General features: G+C 47.9%; 1 protein-coding gene across 3 annotated transcripts in view; it reads right to left on the bottom strand.

Annotated features, from left to right (window-relative positions):
• Positions 1–19,939, bottom strand: part of KAT14 (lysine acetyltransferase 14) — a 614,848-nt gene that overhangs the window by 507,741 nt on the left and 87,168 nt on the right. For all 3 annotated transcript variants that reach the window (XM_086951254.1, XM_086951255.1, XM_086951256.1), the window contains exon 2: positions 10,942–11,063. In XM_086951254.1, the coding sequence (XP_086807380.1) occupies positions 10,942–11,063 (122 nt within the window). The remainder of the gene's footprint in view (positions 1–10,941; positions 11,064–19,939) is intronic.

Genomic DNA, 19,939 nt, shown 5'->3' with positions numbered 1-19,939 from the left:
AGTTCTGACAGTGGGGGCGTGGTTTGGACGCCGATGGCGGCGGTCGCCTGAAAGCTCGGCTCCGAGACCGAGCCCGCAATTATCCTGAATTCCGAGGGTCTTGAGCGCCCCGAACCCCCCAAACTAAAGAGCGCAATGGGGCCGACTCGAGGGGCGCCTGAAGAACCCTGCAAAACAACTGGCCGAGAGAGAAATCGGAGCTGCGAAGTGAGCGGAGCGGAGCTCAAGATGGCGCCCGCTCAGTCTCTATAGGCCCAGAGAGAACCTCGGACCTGGGGAAACCGCCGTCTCCGAGCTCACCCTCTCTACACTTTTACTTTCGGAGGAGCGGCGCTGCGTCCGACTGCCCGGGGGGCTACAGACACCGGAGACCTCCCCGGACGATCGCTGGTCACTCTGTCGGCGCTGCGGAGGCCCTCGGTGCCGGAGGGCGTGGCTGAAGGCGCCGAGCTGCCCGAAGCGGAGCGGACTTACTCCATCTAGATCCTGAAGCTAACATCGGGCGTGCTCGGCGCCATTGAGTCTGGACCCCCTCGGGTCCTGAGGAACATAGCGAGCAGCTGAACAGCACTTGGATAGTCTGCCGGAGGTTCGGCGAGATCGGTGGTTGAGGACCGAGGCCTAACCCGAGTTCGGCGGGACCACATTACCTGGCGGCGATCGCTCCTTCTTCCCCCCCTCTGCTTGCTCCCGGAGTCGAGGCCGCGGCTAACCCCTAGACGGCCGACTGGTGGGGGAACCCCGCGCCACTACGCTGGATACGGTTAACGGCCTACGGCGACACAGACCCACATCCGGCACCTAAAGACATTTTGCTGAAATCCCTTCTGGACGCCTGTTGAGTTCCCCACCGCAGAGCACGACCGCCATGGGGAAACCAAAGGGAGCTAAAGGTGGCACACAAGCCGTCTCGGACACGGAAGCTCCTGACAAAGACGATCGGCAGGACCCTGAGAGATCCGAGGGCCCTCACCTACAGCAACAATTCGATAGGATCCTGGAGGCGATCGCGGATACACGATCGGCCTTACAATAAGACATTGCTCAGGTCGCGACGAGTTTGGGCCTGCTCGGAGCGGACCATGGTAAGCTCTCAGACAGGGTCAAAGAAGTGGAGAGCTCGGTGGGAATCGGGGAACCCGCGCAAAAGACCCTGGCCGCTACCATAAAAGATGCCCTAACCCGGATTGGGGACTTGGAGAGGCGAACGGAGGACGCGGAAGGGCGTAACAGGAGAAATAACATCCGTGTGGTGGGCCTACCGGAGAAGATTGAAAATGGCGACATGGTGGCCTATCTAGAGAATTGTCTCCGGACTGTGGTGGCGCCTGAGGGGCTCTCCTCCTTTTACACCTTGGAGCGGGCACACAGGGTACCGGCCAGGCCTCCACAACAGGGCCGATCCCCGCGCCCAGTGGTGGCGCGACTACTGCACTTCCGGGACAGAGATCTCCTCCTCAACGCCGCCAGGCACAACGGCCCGTACCAGGTGGAGAACAGTCAAGTGACCATTTTTCCAGACTACACCTACGAGACCCAGCGTAAGCGGGCCTCCTTCCTGGCGATCAAACGGGAGTTGCGGAGCGAGAGCATTCAGTACTCCCTGCTGTTTCCGGCGAAACTCCGCATCATCCTGGATGGCACGACCAAATTTTTCGAAAACCCGGAGGATGTATGCAGTTGATTGTGAACTATACAGAGCTGGCAAAGATGGCTTTGGTTCCTCCTTCCAAACCACATCGGAGGCTGGGCGACAGCGGAGATCTAAGAGACTTCGGAGCCGCCGTGGTAGGCCAGGCAGACCCTCGACGGTGGAGACCGCGGCCGAGCGGCGAGGGGTGTTGGAGATGGTTTCCAACTTGTCTAGCTCCCAAGGCGGACCCATCACGGAAGAATCGGAATCTGGCGGAGGTGGGGGCCAATCGGACACGGAGGACTCTGAAACTGACAGTGTGAACTTACCTGTGGTTACCCCTGACTCGGCAGAAGGCCTACTAGATGGGCAGGGATGAACTCGGGTGAGATGGTTCCATTCGGATGAGGGGGCGCGGCGGAGGGTGGGGGGGCCCTTGGAGGGAGTTGCTAGACCACTGATTACCGGGTGGGTTGGGGTAGCTCTATCTTCCCGATCCCCATGATCTGGAGCTCGGTCATATCTCGGCAGCACTGAGACACGGTGATCCCCTATCGGCGCTCGACCCCCACTCAGCCCTTAAGGCACACCCGCGGTGGGTACCGTCGGGTTAGTTGGGGGGGCGTTTTCTGAGGGTACGGTTTGGATGGGAACTAGATGGCACTATTTGGGACCTGTTCAGGGGAGGGTGGGGGGGAGTTTGAGACAGGGGGAAGTTCTGTTGTTGTTGGGGGGGGGGGGGGGAGACCGCCAGTGATGTGAAGCTAACTGTAAAACTGTTTATAACTGAGCATTGCTGGGGGAAACTAGATGAGACACCATGGGACAATTGCTGATATCACTAATTTGAAATGTATCACTTGGAATGTGCGAGGCCTTCACACCATGTCCAGACGGCATAAGATCCATGCTTACCTAGTGCGCAGAGGGGTGCAGATTGCGCTGCTACAGGAGACGCACCTTACTAAATCAGAAGGATTGGCGCTGCAGCGTAGGTGGAGAGGACAGGTATACTGCACCACATACTCAGCTTATGCGAGAAGGGTGTTGATCTGGGTGCGAGCTGGGGTACCCCTACAGGTTACTAAATCTGTGGTGGATCCAGAGGGACAATACGGGGCAATCTCCGGCACATTGGGGAGTAGACCACTGAAAATTTGCTGCATTTATGCGCCTAACGTGGACCAACTCGCTTTCTTGACCGCGCTGTCGGGCTCTCTGGCCCATTTCCTATCGGGGTCCTTCTTGATGGGAGGAGACTTTAATTCGGTGGTGGACGTTGATCTCGACCGATCGCATCCCCCCCTCCTGGACTCACCAGTCCGACGGGTGGCCAAAGGTAGGAGGGAGTGGCAAGTCTAATGGGGGCTGACGGACATTTGGCGAGCGCAACACCCATGTACCCGGGACTACTCCCATTTCTCTGGCATGCATGAGCTGCATGTGAGACTGGACGGGCTATTAGGATCGGCGGAACTAGTGTCCGCGACCATGCGGTCTGAATACTTGACTAGGACCATCTCCGACCACAACCCCTTAATAGCAGATTTCCGATGGTTTCCGGGTGTCCCTAGTGTACCCACTTGGAAGTTGCGCCCCGAGATATTGGAGGATCTGGTGTTCAGGACGGACCTAGAAGACAAAATCGCTGAGTACTTCGCGATGAATGAGGGCACGGCTGGGACGAGGGCCTCAGAGTGGGATGCATTTAAAGTGGTCGTTAGAGGTTACTGCATAACCAAGAAGGTGGGAATGAGGCGGGTCATCCTAGACGACCTGGCCAACGCTGACCGGAAACTCCGCGAAATGGAGCTTCTCCGCCCCGGCCACCCGGAACGTCAGGAACAAACCTCAGCAGCGAGGGAAGCGGTGGCTGTTGAAGTCGAACGACTGCGTAGCTTCGACTATAAGGCTTATGTAACCAGGTCACTGACGGAGGGGGATAAATCAGGGGCACTCCTGGCTTGGCTGGCCAACCCTATGAGACGAACCTCCCCAACGATGACAATGCGTACCGCGGAGGGCACCGACGTATGCACTCAACCAGAGATACTTGATTGTTATCTGCGTTACTATGAAAGGTTGTACCGCAGTAGACTAGCACAGGACACTGCCCAGATTGATGAATACTTGCAGGGTTTGCAGATCCCCACACTGGAGCCTGCAGTAGCGAAAGAATTGGGTAAAGACGTAGAGCTAGGGGAAATCCGCAGCGCCATAAAGGGGATGGCGAGAAACAAGACTCCGGGCCTAGACGGTCTCCCGGTGGAGTTTTACGCCACCTACGTGGACCTCCTGGCTCCCCGATTAATGGTGGTGTACAGGGAAGCGAAGCGCCTGGGACGCCTCCCCAGCTCGATGTGCGAGGCCCTGGTGGTCCCTCTACTCAAGCCTGGCAAGGAGGCCGGTGACCCGGCGTCTTACCGACTGCTTTCGATGCTAACGGTAGATTACAAAATCCTGAGCAGCATACTAGCGTCGAGACTGTTGGGTCACATGAGCTCCTTGGTGCATGACGATCAGGCGGGATTCATCCCCAAACGCAATACGACAATGAATATTCACCGCCTATTCCGCTTACTAGAGGAACCTCACGTGGAGGCCCCATGCCCCTTAATCCTTTCGATTGACCTGGAAAAGGCCTTCGACAGCCTGGAGTGGGAGTACCTACGTAGAGTGCTGGTACACTTCGGTCTGGGAGAGGGGTTCATCCGGTGGACCATGGTACTATATGCTTCGGCAATGGCCAGAGTGAGAGCGGGCCCATTGATCTCCCAACAATACCCAGTGGAACGAGGCACGAGACAGGGATGCTCGTTGTCCCCCCTACTCTTCGCGCTCGCGGTGGAACCACTGGCACTGTCGATTCGGACTGGGGCCTACTTCGGAGGGTTACGGACCTCGATGGGGCGGCTATACATCTCCCTATATGCCGATGATCTGCTGCTCTTCCTTGAGGATTCGGGCGGAGCCCTGACCGGGGCTGATACGGCCCTCACGACCTTCGGAGAGCTCTCGGGCCTTAAAGTGAACTGGGCCAAAACTTGTTTGTTCCCAGTCCGAAAGGGGGAGCCCAGACCTGACACCACCAGAGAGATTAGATGGGAACCTAGCTGCCTCAAATACCTGGGAGTATATGTGTATCATGACCCCGCCGATATCCTAGACGGCAATATAGCCCGGTGTGTTCGCGCACTACGGGGCAGTATGGGCTTTTGGGCCACTTTGCCGCTTTGGTGGCTTTGCATTGCACTGCTGAAAATGGTGGCGCTCCCTCGGCTGCTGTACTACTTTCGGACACTCCCGGTCTGGATCCCGTCGGCCACCTTCCGGTCCCTGAACTCCATGTTGGTGGCGTTCCTTGGGGGATCGGGCCACCGTAGAGTAGCACTCAAGACCCTGATGAGGCCGAAATCGGAGGGGGGGTCTAGCGGTGCCGGACTTCGAAAAGTACTATTTGGCAGCTCAGCTGCAGACTTTTACCCAGGAGGTAGCGGGGGAGTTCCGAGGCCCAGAAGAGAGGAGGGGAAGTGGTATGCCCAGACATGTTATATCCTATATCGCATTGCGACAACGGTTGGCCTTGAGGGACCTCACACACGAAGAACGCACCATACGTTTGTGCTGGAACCGTGTCCATGGCCGAGCGGAGCTGAAACATCCATATGCTCCGGAGATCCCGCTGGGGGTGCTCACTGCCTTACCAGACGGGGGCGACTGGTCGCGACTGAGGTGCTGGGAAGACGCAGGGCTACAACTGGTGGGCGACCTCTATGAGGATGGAGTGTTGTTGACCTTCCGGGAAATTCTGGACCGCTTTGACATACCCCGGGGCGATTTTCTGCTTCACGCGGCGGTCACGCGGGCGATCCAGACGCACTGGCAGAAGGGCATGGAGGAGCCGCCAACATCAGAGGTGTGCCATGATGTCGCCGGGGACGGTCAAAGCAGTAACGTGTTTGTATTCCAGATTGGTCAACGAGGGGCTGCCCCCGCTCGATACACTCAGGACTCGGTGGGAGGCTGACATTGGGAAGGACATACCGGAGACCACGTGGGCACAATTAATGCGCCGAGCCTGGAAGGGAACGCGTCACGCCCGGTTCCAGTTGGTTCATTTCTACATACTCCACCGGGCCTACCTGACCCCGGAGAAAATCCAGAAATATTTCGCCTCGGACACGGCGGCTTGCCCCAGATGCCGAACGATTGCGGCGGACCTCATACATATGTTGTGGTCCTGCCCAGCGCTGTCCTCATACTGGCTGCTGATAGGCGACACCCTTAATGGAGTAACTGGGAGGACCCTGGTCTTTGACGCTGCGGTAGGTGTCCTACAATGGTTCCCTCATACTCCTAAAAACAAACTCTCCAGTAAGTTCATTGATCTGGGGCTCATTCTGGCGAAGCGGGAGATAACCAGGCACTGGAAAGCACAAGTTGGTCCAACAGGCAATAAATGGCGCAATGAACTTCTGAAGTGGGCTGCGGGGGAGAGCACCCTGAGATATCAAATGGCGAGGCGGCAGCAGAACGGGAAGGCGTTAGAGGCCGCACAGGAGTGGGAGACGCTAGTGCAGGCCTTGCGCGATTACAGCTCTTCCAGCGACTCCGATAATGATGATGTGGTACAACCTCAGTCCCAGTAGAAAGGTATCACACTGATCTTCTATATAGCAGGAAATGGTTTCCTCCCACAAGCACTTACCAAACACACAGCACACCATTGGCGGGGCAAGGGGAGGAGGGTGGTGGATAGAGGTAGAGGGAAGCGTAGAATACTCTTAGACATTGCTGTCTTTTCATACCGTGTGATTAGTCCTTGGTCCTCTGGGGGGGTTGGGTCGGGTGGGAAGAAAGGGGTGTTTTAAGTTGTTTAGAAAAGCAGAAGAAGACCGTTCATTTATTCGGATCGACACCAGAAGACTACCAGACCCTCATGCATGGACTCTCCGCACACGCCGCCCAACCTCCGGGCTGTGGGCTGAATGGCTGTGTACAAGGGATGTTCCCCTACAGGGGTTTCTTTCTTATGATTAATATTAATGATGTGTCTTTGATCTGATATGTAACCCTGGCTAATTCCTGCAATAAAAATATATTTAAAAAAAAAAAATCAGGAGTTCTGACAGTGTGAAAACCCCTATATCTCCAAAACCCAGAAAGATGTACAGCATAGCCTTCCATGCCAGAGTCTGAGAAGAACACAACCATCACTTTAGAAACAGCAAGTACATGTGCATAAAGCAAATACAGAATATACATTCATTCAAATGCGAACTTTCATTTTGTATAGTGATAAAAACTCATCCAGATATTTTAACACTGCCCCACTCACCACTGTCCAAGTTAGACAGCATCTAGAAAACAGCTTTTGTCTTTCTTCAAAGGATGGTTTGGGGTGGGTAAGGGTGTGCGGTGTTGGCCAAGGCCTCATAGAGGATGATGTAGGTGTTACGTTTACCTTTTATGAGACGTAGCATCCTTACAGAACTCCCCAGTGTTGTCACAAGCTTATGGAACATCCCAGTGTGTTTCAAGAGACAATTTTAATTTGGTCAAATGACAAAGGAAGAAAAGAAAACAATATCTTTCTAATAGTGGTCTAACTCAATTGTTATCAAAAGACCACAGTCCAATCCGCAGTCTCAAAACATTGGATCAACTGCAGCTGGTGAATAATAGACTTATATTGTTCTAATGATTTATAATACATTTATAAGAGTTGGCTTTACGAAGCTCACAAGTAACTTCATACTGTGAAAAACACGTGTTTGTATAGAACTCTCAGACAAAGGATACCCTGAATTCTTCTTTAAATTGGATGACATTATAATGGCGATAAAAACATAAGAAATAACAAATAGTATTCTATTACGTATCTATTGATTTGGAATTATAGTTAATAAAACCATTATAGACTGCAAATGTGGAATTGGTGTCTAAAAACATTCCATCTTAAAGGTGTGCTGTGCTAATATCCGGTAGATCGGATGTTTTAACAACCACCTCTGCACAGAAAGCATCTGCAATTATTATGCACTTTACACAGCAGAACTGCTGCGCTCTCACGATGCATTTGTAAAACGTGCCATAATTAACAAAACAGATGTATTCATAGCTTGTTTTAGAGGTAGAACTTTGACCCACCGTGCAGGGATTCAAGCAGCAATACCATTATTAAGAAAGGGACTGTTTACTGCACCATTAGCAATTGCCAAGAGAGTGCAAGAGGCCCCGTGCTTGGTATGCTTCAGTGGCACATGGTTGTGCCACTTGGTGAACTCTTTATATGCCACAGCGGGGACAGAAGTATCAGAAACCAACATATCTAGGTGGGAAACTAATCACCCGGATGCCTCCCTATCACCAAAAAGAAATGTGAATGTTGGAAAGCAAGTTCCAAACATATATCCTGCATTTACATTTCTCTGCGGGACTGGGGGTAATGCCTCTAGTCACATCGTCCAGGGTGGCGGCTGGATGAAGGTGTAAGTTGCAGGGGAGACAAATGTATAAAACAACAAACACACCACTTCAGAAAAAAAAGAAAAACAGCTGTAAAACCGATCGCACACAATCTTCGGGAAATCAAAGTAACAAGATAAGGCTGGCAGCAGGCGCGTTTTGTATGCAAAGTCTAATGAGATGCAGTAAACAAAAAAGAAGCAAGCGCCTTCGCGAAAGTGAAAGCCACCGCGCTGAGTAAATTAGTAACCTGATCCTGGAATGCAGCTGGTACACTAAGCGCCGCTGCTCGCTCCGCTCACTCCAGAGACCCATAGGCCATGGGAGTGAACGTTTACAGATAAGGCAGGACTTACCCCTGCCTTTGGCCATTTGCATGCTTTCATTTTTGAAAGCCACACGCAATGGCCAATAAAATGTGTGGGTGTGAACAAAATCACATGGAGAAGTCTGTAGGAAGTTGGGAGTACTTACAAGAAGCCTCTCCATAGACCAGCGCAGCATGCACGCTGCACTAGGTTAGACCTAAAAATGACTGTAAATTCAATAGGTCACAGGCCAGTACAAACAGCATAAAACTGAAAAAGAAACAACGCGTCACTATTTTTAATATGCCTCAGGCAAAGTAAGCCCTAATTGTTCCCAAATTCACACCATTCATTTTTCAAAGTAAGCCACCAATTTTGAGCCAGACTGGCAACCACAGATGATCAGCCTATGCAGTGCCTGGAAAAAACCTATAACGCGGGAGGCCATATAAGAGAGTAATAGTGAAAATCAGAGAATATGGTTTTTAAAGAAGTTAATTAGGTAATGGGATTGAAAAAAAGTAAACCGGTGTAATGGAAATGTTTAAACATACTTTGGATTTGGTCCGTAAAGACGCACTGATTAGAGGCTTTGAATGGCCGGCCGATATCTCGGATCACATAGCATTATATGTGGACAATGTACTTTTCTTCCTCACAGATTCATATAAATCGAGACCCAGAATGAAACAAATAATGCAAGTATTTGGAGAAACGTCCAGCCTTCACATGAACGTCCACAAATCGACCATCTGGCAGATGCGGGGAACACTTGGGAGCATTAAAAGGGCAGTGAATTGGACGCAGGCCACAGAGGGGCTACAATATTTAGGGGTCTTCCTGTCAGATGACCAGAAGATATTGTGAGACCGGAACATAGGCATCATGACTGAAAAAGTATGGACAGATATGTAATCCTGGACAGGATTGCCACTATCCATATATGGGAAATCGTCCATATTTAAAATAATCTCCCTCCCACGACTGCTCTACCATTTGCAGAATCACCCTTATCCGGTTCCGTTATTCTGGTTCTGTCACATTAACACCATATTGGGACAGTTTCTGTGGGGTATGGGGACATACCGTGTGGCGTTGCGCACCTGCTTTCAATCCACATACTGCGGTGGAATTGCAGCCGCAGATGTCCAGGCCTACCACGTGGCATCACATATACAGGTGCTGAACGACTGTGGTAGGGATCCAGTATAGACTGTGCCATGCTTTGGAACGATGGTTGCTGGATGACCCCACACTCATCTCAAACTTTTACAGGAGGTTGGACATCCAGGCCTTATGGCGCGCCACCAGGGTTATGATACTCACCTTGCAGCAATCTCTGGGACTGATGGGCCTGCATTACATGCAAACCACCGCTATGCTGGAATAGACTGCTACTCCATGTAGCGGTCTTCCAGGACTTCTGCGGTAGGTGGGACCGGCCTCATACTCAAATCATTTCAAGTGCTAAGAACCGAATATTCAATGTCCCACTCCCAGTTCTATAGATACTTACAATTTCACCACTCCATCACACCCTACATAACTACAATGGAGTCACTTCCAGACTTTTCCACTGGAGGGCAAACGTTTTGATGGGACACCTAGGCGATCATAAGATCTCAAAAATAAATCAAACTCTTATCACACACAGCAATACTACAATCGAGACGTTGAAGACTTCAGTGCAGGCGGCTATAGGCTTACTAGATACTGATGACTGGACTGAAGCTCTGGAAACCCTTTCCGGGGGGCAGCAATTTCATTACGCCTTAAACTTATTCAATTAAAATATTTGCATAGGCCCTATTACACACGCCATAAACTTTGGAGGACTGGAATGGTAGAATCACCTATATGTTTACGGTGTACGAAGGATGAAGGCACCTTCATACACATAGTATGGGCATGCACAGCACTAGATGAATTCTGGTCAGGGGTAACTGCGTACCTTGCAGACATCCTGGGTTGGGAGCTCCCTAAATGCCTTAGAGTAACACTACTTCATATAGCCAATAGATTGGTGGCAATAGGTATAAGCGTCATCTTCTATGGTTGGGCCTATCCCTCGCTAAACGAGATATAGCTAGTCTATGGAAGTCCGACATCCCCTCCCACAGTAAGGGCATGGACAAAAGAGATGGATTTCTGCATGGGGCTAGAAATACCGGTCTTTTGGGCAAGCGGATGCCCTCAGAAGCATACGAAAATATGGCAGCAATGGCTGTCGTCTCGCGGCCTCATCTTAGAACAATAGACATCGATTGCAGATACCATAGATACCGAAATACAGACACATGGTCCAGTGGCGGGTGATACCAAGAGAAACATTTTCATTGGAACATGGATAACTTGTTGTTCCTTGCAAAGAGTATTTAAAATACTAAGGTTCTGTTGTCAAATGGGTCTTTACTACTGCTGAGCACATTTCAGTAAAAAGTAATCATCCTAGGAAAATGTGAATCCATCTTCTAAATCCTGAGAAAATAAAGACAGGGATTTCTGAATTTTCTCCATTCTTCTATGACTTACTTGCTGCCAAGTTAGTTTCAAACGTTCGAAGTGCTCCTTTCCATCCGCCGAGCAAGCAGAGCAAGTAAGCCTGAAGAAATTGTCTCCCTTGAGGTAGCTGGGTTGTTGCCCTCTCAGTTCACCTAGAAGGAACAATGTATAAATCTATTTACATTACCACAGAGCACATGCAAATATGAAACATTAAACATTACTACAACTGGGCTATCTGTAGATTTGGGTAAAAAAGTGTGTATTCATTTACAATCAGCAGAAAGTAAGCGCTTCCTTTTATTTCAATTAGCTTCATAGATTCCTCTTTCCTCTCTTTTGCTTTTCCTACTCTTTTCGTGGTCACAACTTTCCTTGACTCTCCTCTCCTTTTTCTTCTCCCCCATTCCGCATCTATCTTTTTTCACTTTGGTCCCCCACTTTCCTATATTCCTTCTCCCCCTTCTCGTTTCTGACTCTTTGTCATATATTTGTCTTTCCTAAACCTTTCTTTACACTTTTTAGGGCCATTCTCTTCTAGCATACCTTTCTTGGCCCTAATCAAACCCAAATGTTTGACCCCCTATTCTCTCTTGGAGATTACTCTTTCAATCATAACTTTACCCATTGCTTGTTTCTGCACTTTTCTTTCCATATCTTTTGGTACCCTCCTTCACACATTCCTATCCTTCTCACAGCTTCTCTGCTGCCCTTTCAGTCAACCTGCACCTTTCCCTCCCCTCACCCATTTCTTACACTTGCACTACTCATACTGCACTTCTGTTAACCTCAACCTCATCCTCTCCCATTTTCCATATCCTCTCTAGACTTCTCTACTGAGCCACATGCCTCCCTGTCTCATTCTAATGACACTTGCCTTCTTCTTTCTTGGCCTACACCTCTCAAAGTCTCTTAATGCCCATTAGCTCCCTCTCTTCTACCTTCCAGGGTGGCTCTTCGTTGCTCCTCACAGAGAAGACAATGGTGATTAAGCTTAACATATAAGGATATGTGAGATGCAGGACGAATCACATTTCTGAAGTCGCCAGCTCGGTCTTTAAACTAGTATTCTGGGGGAGGAATACAACAGGCATGTCGATAACATCAAAACAGGCTTGCCATCTCCATCTCATTATGGCTAATTTTCAAAGGCGGTCGCAATCAGAGCTCCATGTACAAAGGTCCTGTTCACAACCAAATTACCTTGCAAAAATTGTTCAAGAAATCACGGGCGGAACTTGTTCTTTTTCAGCTGAGTATAGTTGTGTGCTTCATCTATCAAACCATAATCAATCTTGCATGCAAAGGTCAATTCCCAAAGACAACAGTTAAACTTACGAAGAGAGTCCTTCTACCGTGTCAAGACTTTACTTGATGTAAGCACAGAAGTTGGCCAACGGCACAAAAATTGAATTCAATTCATAAAGCTCAGCCTTTGTATAGGGAAATGTGGCATGCTGTTAGATACACACGTTTTGGTTTCTGATGGGCACTGCTTTTACAGGGGAGCAACCAATAATGGGAATTTTAGAGCACACTATATTAAATGAATCTGAGTGATTTTAAGAGACTAAAAAGAAAACATTTGCGTCCATACATAGGTTTATGAAACAATGTGTTGCTCTTCTGCTGGCAGATAGGTTCCCTAATACATTTGTGTGCTTCTGGGCCAGATGGCCTTTGTTCGTTAGCAGTTCAGAACTCGTCCTGAGGGGTGCATAGCATGTCAGTCGCCAAAGGATGTGCTCCCCGAGAGATTTTGTCAAAGAGTACCCAAGAACTACCCTGGACAGACAGAAATTACAACACAATTGACAGGCAGTGGAGAACAGAGCCCTGCATATCAGTTGAGGCTTTATGAAGGACACATTAACAAAACTGTTATTGAAGCACCATACTTTCCTACCATACATTATCGAAAGTACTGGAGATTGGCAGAGGTTGTTAAATTGGCCTTTCCGTAGCTTGAAAATTCAAGTTTCATATGAGAGTGCCACACCGAGTTCTGGATTGGCACTGCTTTGATTACAATCCTCCTTTTGTAGCACCATGGCGGAGGAGCAACATGGTACAGAGGAGAAGTAAAGTGGGGCCAGCTTTCAGAAATGCCGAACACTCACAAAAGTGACAGATTCTGGCTGGACTATGGATAAAGGAGAGCTATAGGACTGGTTAGAAGACAGCAGTGCTTAATTTCTGAAACAATGAGTGCTGGTACCCAAACACTACCGAGAAGACTGGCTGATGCTTTTAAATGTCAGAGCACCAAATACCAAGACTGTAAAGTCCTGAATCCACTAAAGGCCTCTTTTGTCCACTGCCAGAAATTCCCCACCCCTTTATCTGAATCTTGCTGGGTCCTGCTTTCCCCCTTTGTGATGGTATGTCCGTCTTTCTCTTCCTCTTTCTTTCTCCTTTGTCTGTTTTTCCCTCTCTTGGGATATCACAGATGAGAAAAAATAAGTGCTAGTGTCCAAAAATGAGTGCCGGATTCCCCCACCGGCTCACACAAGTGTCTAGACTAGAAAACTTTTTGGCCCGCCACAAACTTTAATGGGAGTATCTGCTACAAGACTTGAAAAAGCAAGGGCAATGTTAACGTGCCATAAAGGATGACTTGAGGGACTCAACTGTACCAGCCCCTCACCCTGCAGATTGAAAAAACCCTCTGTCTGACCCCACGGGCCACCCTCGGGTACTGTTCTTCAGGCCTCGAAAAATACACTTTTATTTTAACCAGACCTGCACGTCTAGTGACTTGAATAATCTACTTGATGTAACTTTAATGTGCTTAATGCATAAACGTATCTCAAACTGAGTTATCACACTGGTAGAAAGGCATGTTTGCCAGGCTTTGCTTTCACAGCACAGGAGAGTCCCTGAATGACACTCCAGCAGAAGCATTATAACTACAGGAATTAACCGCCCAGAGACGGCTGTCTTTTTCCAAAATTAAGATCAAATGTTTTGTATTCCAGGGAGAAGAAAAGCAGAGGAATGTGCGCCCTCCTTCCCCTGACTCAACAGCCCCCCTTGGGGTTGCGCCCCACAGATTGAAGACCTTTGTCCTAGGCAAATGCTTTATTTCACTATGTCGCCTTTTTCTTCATTAGCACATACAAGAGCACCTTCAAATATGTGAGTTCAGCATGTCGGCTGTACAAAAACCCTTTCGTTTCATTTATTAAACTAAACCTGTGCACCTTTATAATAAAAGCCTAGCCAACATATAGGGTACACATGATCCCTGCTTGCCTCTTAATTTACTAATAGCACTGTCATCAGGGTGAGCCAGGAATGTTTCTCAGTTCATATTCAAAAAACGCACTTAATAAATATATTACTAAAGCATGATATGCATTTCACCCTCAACTAATGATCATAAGCCAATGGGTCAAAAATTATGAAGAAGTTGGCAACATACTAAAAAGTTTCATTCAGTAAACCAAAAGCTTTTTCTTAGCCTCATTGTCATTAATATATAAGGTCAACATTGAATTGAACTCATTTAGCATAGAGGGTTCTTAATTCGAACTGAATTACCGGTTACAGACATTATATATTTTTTATTAATCACCATACTGGTCAGAGAATCTCACTTATATGTGTTTAAAAATTATGATCTACATGAAGGTTCTTTTTACCCATATCATTAAAGCCCCCTGGAAGATCTGACCATTGGACATTTAACAGCAATGAGAAAACGCATGAAAGTATTTTTTAGAAAGAAATATTGACTACCCTGAGTGTGGAGATAAGCTGTCCCGTAACCTGGAGACCGATCTTGCAAGACCCATCAAAATAAAGGTTGCGAGCAGGTCATCTTGGGAAGCAATTCCGAATCACAAATGTACCATGCGGACCTAGCAATGGAGCTGACGAGAACCAAGTAAAAACATATCTGTACTACAAGAGAGAAGGACAGCAGTCATTATCGTGCTAATTAACAGGGGTTTTCCTCTCAAACCCTATTTCGAAAAGTATCACTTTCATCCTGGGACCGTGGAAACCATCTTACCAATTGGATCAAGTATGGATTAAAGTTTTGGATGGATCATAATCCTAAAGCCCAGTTGCAAATTTATGACTTAGAGCCCGTTTTCCAGATGAAAGGCATTGGTCACTCCAGGGCTCCTCAATCAACATGAAATCTCAGCCGTTACTACTCATTTCCGCAATGCAGTGACTTATGGTTCCCAGGGCCATCAGGGCCCTATTGAAAACACTGACTTTGTGGCTAGTTATCTCCAAATTATCACTTTATTTACATTCAGTTCATGTGGTATTGAAATTCCGGACCCTGCTGTTCTACCGGTACCGAGGTCCAACACTCGTGTCACAAAATATCGTCGTACCATGACGAATTTGGTATCGACAGACCGGTAATGATTAGGACATTATCCCTATGCATTTGCATCATGATTGAGTGATGCTAACACCCTTAAATCGTGGTTTCCGTTCCGAACCCTCGGACTCCATTTTGTGAACGGCATCCATCTTACGACTTGCCCTCATATAAGTCAATTGATTAAGGCCAAGCTTGATCTAAAAGGACACGTCCACCTTAGCTGACTTCCCCATGACCTGGCCGAGCTGACTCCACTGCCTTCAGCCAAACCTGTTTGGGCAGCTCCTCGCCCAGTGGCCGAGTAAGATAGCATCAAGGCACAACATGCCATAAACCATTCACCACCTACAGACCATGTTTTCTACACACATACACCTGTCCATGTTTCTTGTTTATGGCCAGTTTTACGATGAGGAGGTGCCCGACCTTATTGGTGTTTCGTCGATATCTGATGGGAGTTCTGGGCCTGGCTGGGTAATCCATCACGAACTGGACATCTAAAATATGGGTTGGCCAGCATGACTTCGCTCTTTGTATTATTGTAGAAATATGTGTATAACCAGATCATAAACTGAAGAATTCTTGCCTGCAGCTGTTATTTCTGTATAAAAGGAGAAGGCTGGTTCTGTAAAAACAAACAGTCTCCTGAGAACTTATGACCCGTGCTGTTGTAATTCTAGGACACCTGTTACTTGGTTGCAGCCAATAAAACTCGATCTCTGACTTCAACTAGAAGACTCTGTGTTTCTGTGGTCCGGAACAGGGAGAACTCAGAGGTCTTCGGGTGTTATCCCCTGGCACCACCGGGTTCCTAAAAACCCGGCACCTCAGTTGGCCCCCAATTCGAGGCGGTATCAAGCGGTGACGGTCCAAGCCAGATGTTCGTGAGGAGCTTCGTGTGAAAATTCCAGAGGACGGCCAGCCACTTCAGCGACCCCTGTATGTCGACGTGGTTCCGAAAGTCTTTGCTGCGAGGTTCCCCGCGTCCCGACGGCTACGAAGGACTGCTGCCCTGACTATCGCCCTGTTTTGGACCCAGTGATCCTTGGTAGAGCGAAACGATAGATGAGTCTTCTAGTGACATCATCGATCTTCAAATACTTCAGTTAAGTATAAGTGGAGCGTCTACCAGTCCTTAGTTTGGTTCTTAGTTTTTGGTATCACAGAGATACGGTTTGTAATTGGTACTTGCAAGCACCAAAACCGAGGGATTCGTGTATTCACGAAAATATCATAGTTAGATAATCCCTTGAAGTTTGAAGCTAGACTAGTGAGCGAAGATGCCTGGTCTTAGCAGACTTGGAAACTTGTTTTGTCTTGGTTGTAGTAAGGACTCCCGATTAGAGGATTCTTGTCCGGTTCCTCCGATTGGAACTCCAACATATGAGTTAAATATAAAGCACGGAGTAGGCCCTATCGCATATAATGAAGTCTGGATAAAATACACCCGCAAGGATGGTGAAATGACCCCAATATGGTAGTTTTGACGCAGAAATTTTAGACAACCTCGAGGTCAAATTGTTTAAGAAGAAAGCCCGGCCGGAGATGTTTGACTCTTTTCGCTTATGGCGCAAAGAAGCCAAACAGAAAGAAATAAAATTAGCGAAGAAAAACAAAAGAGGTATGTCAATGGTGCAAGCCGCCGTTGCATACAGGGATAATGAGGAAGAGCAGGAAAGTGAACAAATGCTTAGGAGCAAGAAACTAGCAGTAGATAAATGCTACCCGATGTTACCACATGAGGGACAAGGTCCAAAGGGAACATCCGAGAAAGATCCATTAATGTCCCACTTATTAAGCTCGCCACCCCCATATGCGTTAGACGCTACTGCACCCCAAAGCGCTTTGTTATACCGCGCCCCAGTGCACGAAATGCAGCTCTTGCGCAAGCACCAGCTCCTCTTCAGCTGGTTCCTACTCCTCCGGCGCAGCCTTCTCAAGGGCCGCCGCCTTTGCTACATATTCCATCTACTTCTACAACTTTGCCTACTGCGCCAACTGTTCACTATGATACTACGTCTGCTATTGCCTCGACTTCCTCTTTACATCAGCCTGTCTTTTCTGGCGCATCTGCCTCTCCGCAAGCTTCTCCTTCTGTTCGACAGAGAGTGGCAAGTACTGTCACTGGTCTGTTCTCACCTTTCTTTGGGTCGCCTAAAATGACCCCTAAAATAGGACGTAGACAGTTGCGTAGTCAACTGCCCGATTATGAGGAAAGAGAAGTGCTGAATGAGTTAGCACGCAAATGGATTACTGACACTGTTAAATATGATGTTCAGTCTGTTATGGAAGTTTTCCGTCAATGGGATGCACCCACTCAGAGATACGTATTCGAAGAGATGTGTGTATATCTTTGCGAAGATTTGGAGACAAACGATCCCAAACGCAAAACGCAGGAGTTATTTCGCATGCGTTTTAAGTTCTATGAAGGTATGATTGTAGGTGCCGATGTTGAAAAAGCAATAGATCTGTTGTTATCCTATAGGAGTAAGGGAAACGTCTCTAGATCACTGTATGAAGATGACGTGTCAGGTAGGAAAAAGGCGCGACAGTACTCCATGAGAGAGGTTCCTCCAGTATGGAGGGAAGGTGATGCGAATGTAAATCCACCAATTCTGCCGCATTTTCAGCGTGTGTGGGTTCATGCCCCCTGGAAAAGATCTGAAGTTTTAGCCCTCAAACAGACATTACCTGATCCCCGTAAAAATCCTGCAGGGTATTATAAGGAATTATCACAGACTGCCAGCTCATGTATAATGAATTTAGCGGATATAGATATGTTGTTTGGGAATGTTGTTCCACAGCCATTATGGAGTAAAATTCGTCATGCAGATCACGATCAGGAACTAGGTGACACATGGGCTAATATTACTGCTACGGATGCTAGACAAGTTGGTGGTTCCAAACCAGAGCCTTTAATAGCTGAACTTCCTGGTAGAATTATCGCGTACATGAAAACATTAATGCCTGAATTGCGCGTTAATTGGGATAAGTTGTCTGCGTGCAAGCAGAAGAAAGATGAGAATGTGTCTGACTTTTTCACGAGATTTGAGGAGACTTTCGTCGATCACAGTGGTCAGGATATGGCTACCGAGGGTGGTCAAAGATTGTTCGTAGACAAATTCGTACATAATCTGCTTCCTGAACTGTGCAATAAATTAAAAGATTCAGAGAGTGCTTGGGCTGTTTCCACGTCAGCACAGATTTTAGCCACAGCCCAGTACTACGAAAATAGGCGCAAAGATGACCTAGATAAGGCAGACAAAAAGACTAAAGATTTAAAAACTAAAGTTCTTCTCCAGCAGGCCTATCCGCCTCGCACTCCTAGTCAGCCCAATTATCAACAACCACAGCAGTATTCGAGAAACGCGCAAGGAAACGAGTTTTCCCATCAGCGTTTTCCGTATGGCCCGAATCAGTGTTCCTATTGCAAAGAAGAGGGTCATTTCAAAAGTAATTGTCCAGCTCTTGCGCGACGCTTAAACAGTGTTTCCGGTGCAAGAGGTAGAGGTGTTCAACAGGCTCCTAGGGGTAGGGGCCGTGGAAATTTCCCCCAGAATACCACTTCTTTTCCGCCTCAGAATTCCATGAATAGCTTTGACCAACAGAATAATGCGTCTTCTAGGTCAGCTCAGTACTATGCTGATGACTACTACCCAGAGAACGAGAATGAGGGTAATAATTGCTAGGACAGCCATGGACAAAGAGAGGGAGTTGTTTCAGTTCCAGTAGATCAGAATGGACCTTATGTCGAGGTGATCACATCAGGAGGGTCAGAGCCATTTCTGCTGGATACTGGTGCTAAAAAAAAGTTCGATTATGCACTCAACAAAACTTCCTGGCGCACCTTTGTCTGGCGAAATGAATGTTTCAGTGGGTTTTTCTGGCGCCCCCGTTATGAACCCGATCTCTAGTCCTATGCCCCTTTCTGTTGGCCCATGCGAATTAGAAGCACCCCTTATTCTTACGACAGGTTGTGGCGAAAACTTGTTAGGTTTGGATCTGTTAAAGAGATTATATGCTACCTTGTACTGTTCTCCTTTCGGAGTACAACTTACACTTGGTAGGAAAATTATTTCTCCAATGTATTTGTCAAAGGAAAATATTCCAACTGAATTGTAATCCCTTCCGGATATACTTTGGGCTAATGGTTCTAATGATGTAGGTCTTTTGGAAATAGCACCGTATGTCATAACATTGACAGCCAATGTTAGGTTGCCACGTATTCCCCAATATAGAATCTCAAGCGAATGTGAAAAGGCTTTGTTAGCGATCATTTACGATCTGATTGAGAAAGATGTCATTGAAGAGACAACAGGCAACATTTGTAACAGTCCCGTTTTGCCTGTCTTAAAGCGTACCGATCCTTCACAGCCCCCTGTGTACAGACTTGTGATTGATCTCAGGGAAGTGAATAAGATCGTTGCACCACAGTTTCCAGTTGTCCCCGACATTACTGCCTTATTGACAATGGTTCCAGCTTCAGCCACTTGGTTTTCGGTGATTGACCTGAAGAACGCTTTCTTCAGCATCCCGATCGCTGAGGAGAGCAGAGATATTTTTGGCTTCAATTTAGGAGGACGAAGCTTCCGCTTTAAACGCGCTCCTCAGGGCTACTGTGAAAGTCCATCAATATTCAGTCAGGCTCTGAAAACACAACTAGACACGATTGTTCTGCAG

This window comes from Lissotriton vulgaris, unplaced genomic scaffold, assembly GCF_964263255.1.
Source record: "Lissotriton vulgaris unplaced genomic scaffold, aLisVul1.2 SCAFFOLD_1162, whole genome shotgun sequence".
NCBI lineage: Eukaryota > Metazoa > Chordata > Amphibia > Caudata > Salamandridae > Lissotriton > Lissotriton vulgaris.
This window is presented reverse-complemented; position numbering and strand designations above follow the sequence as displayed.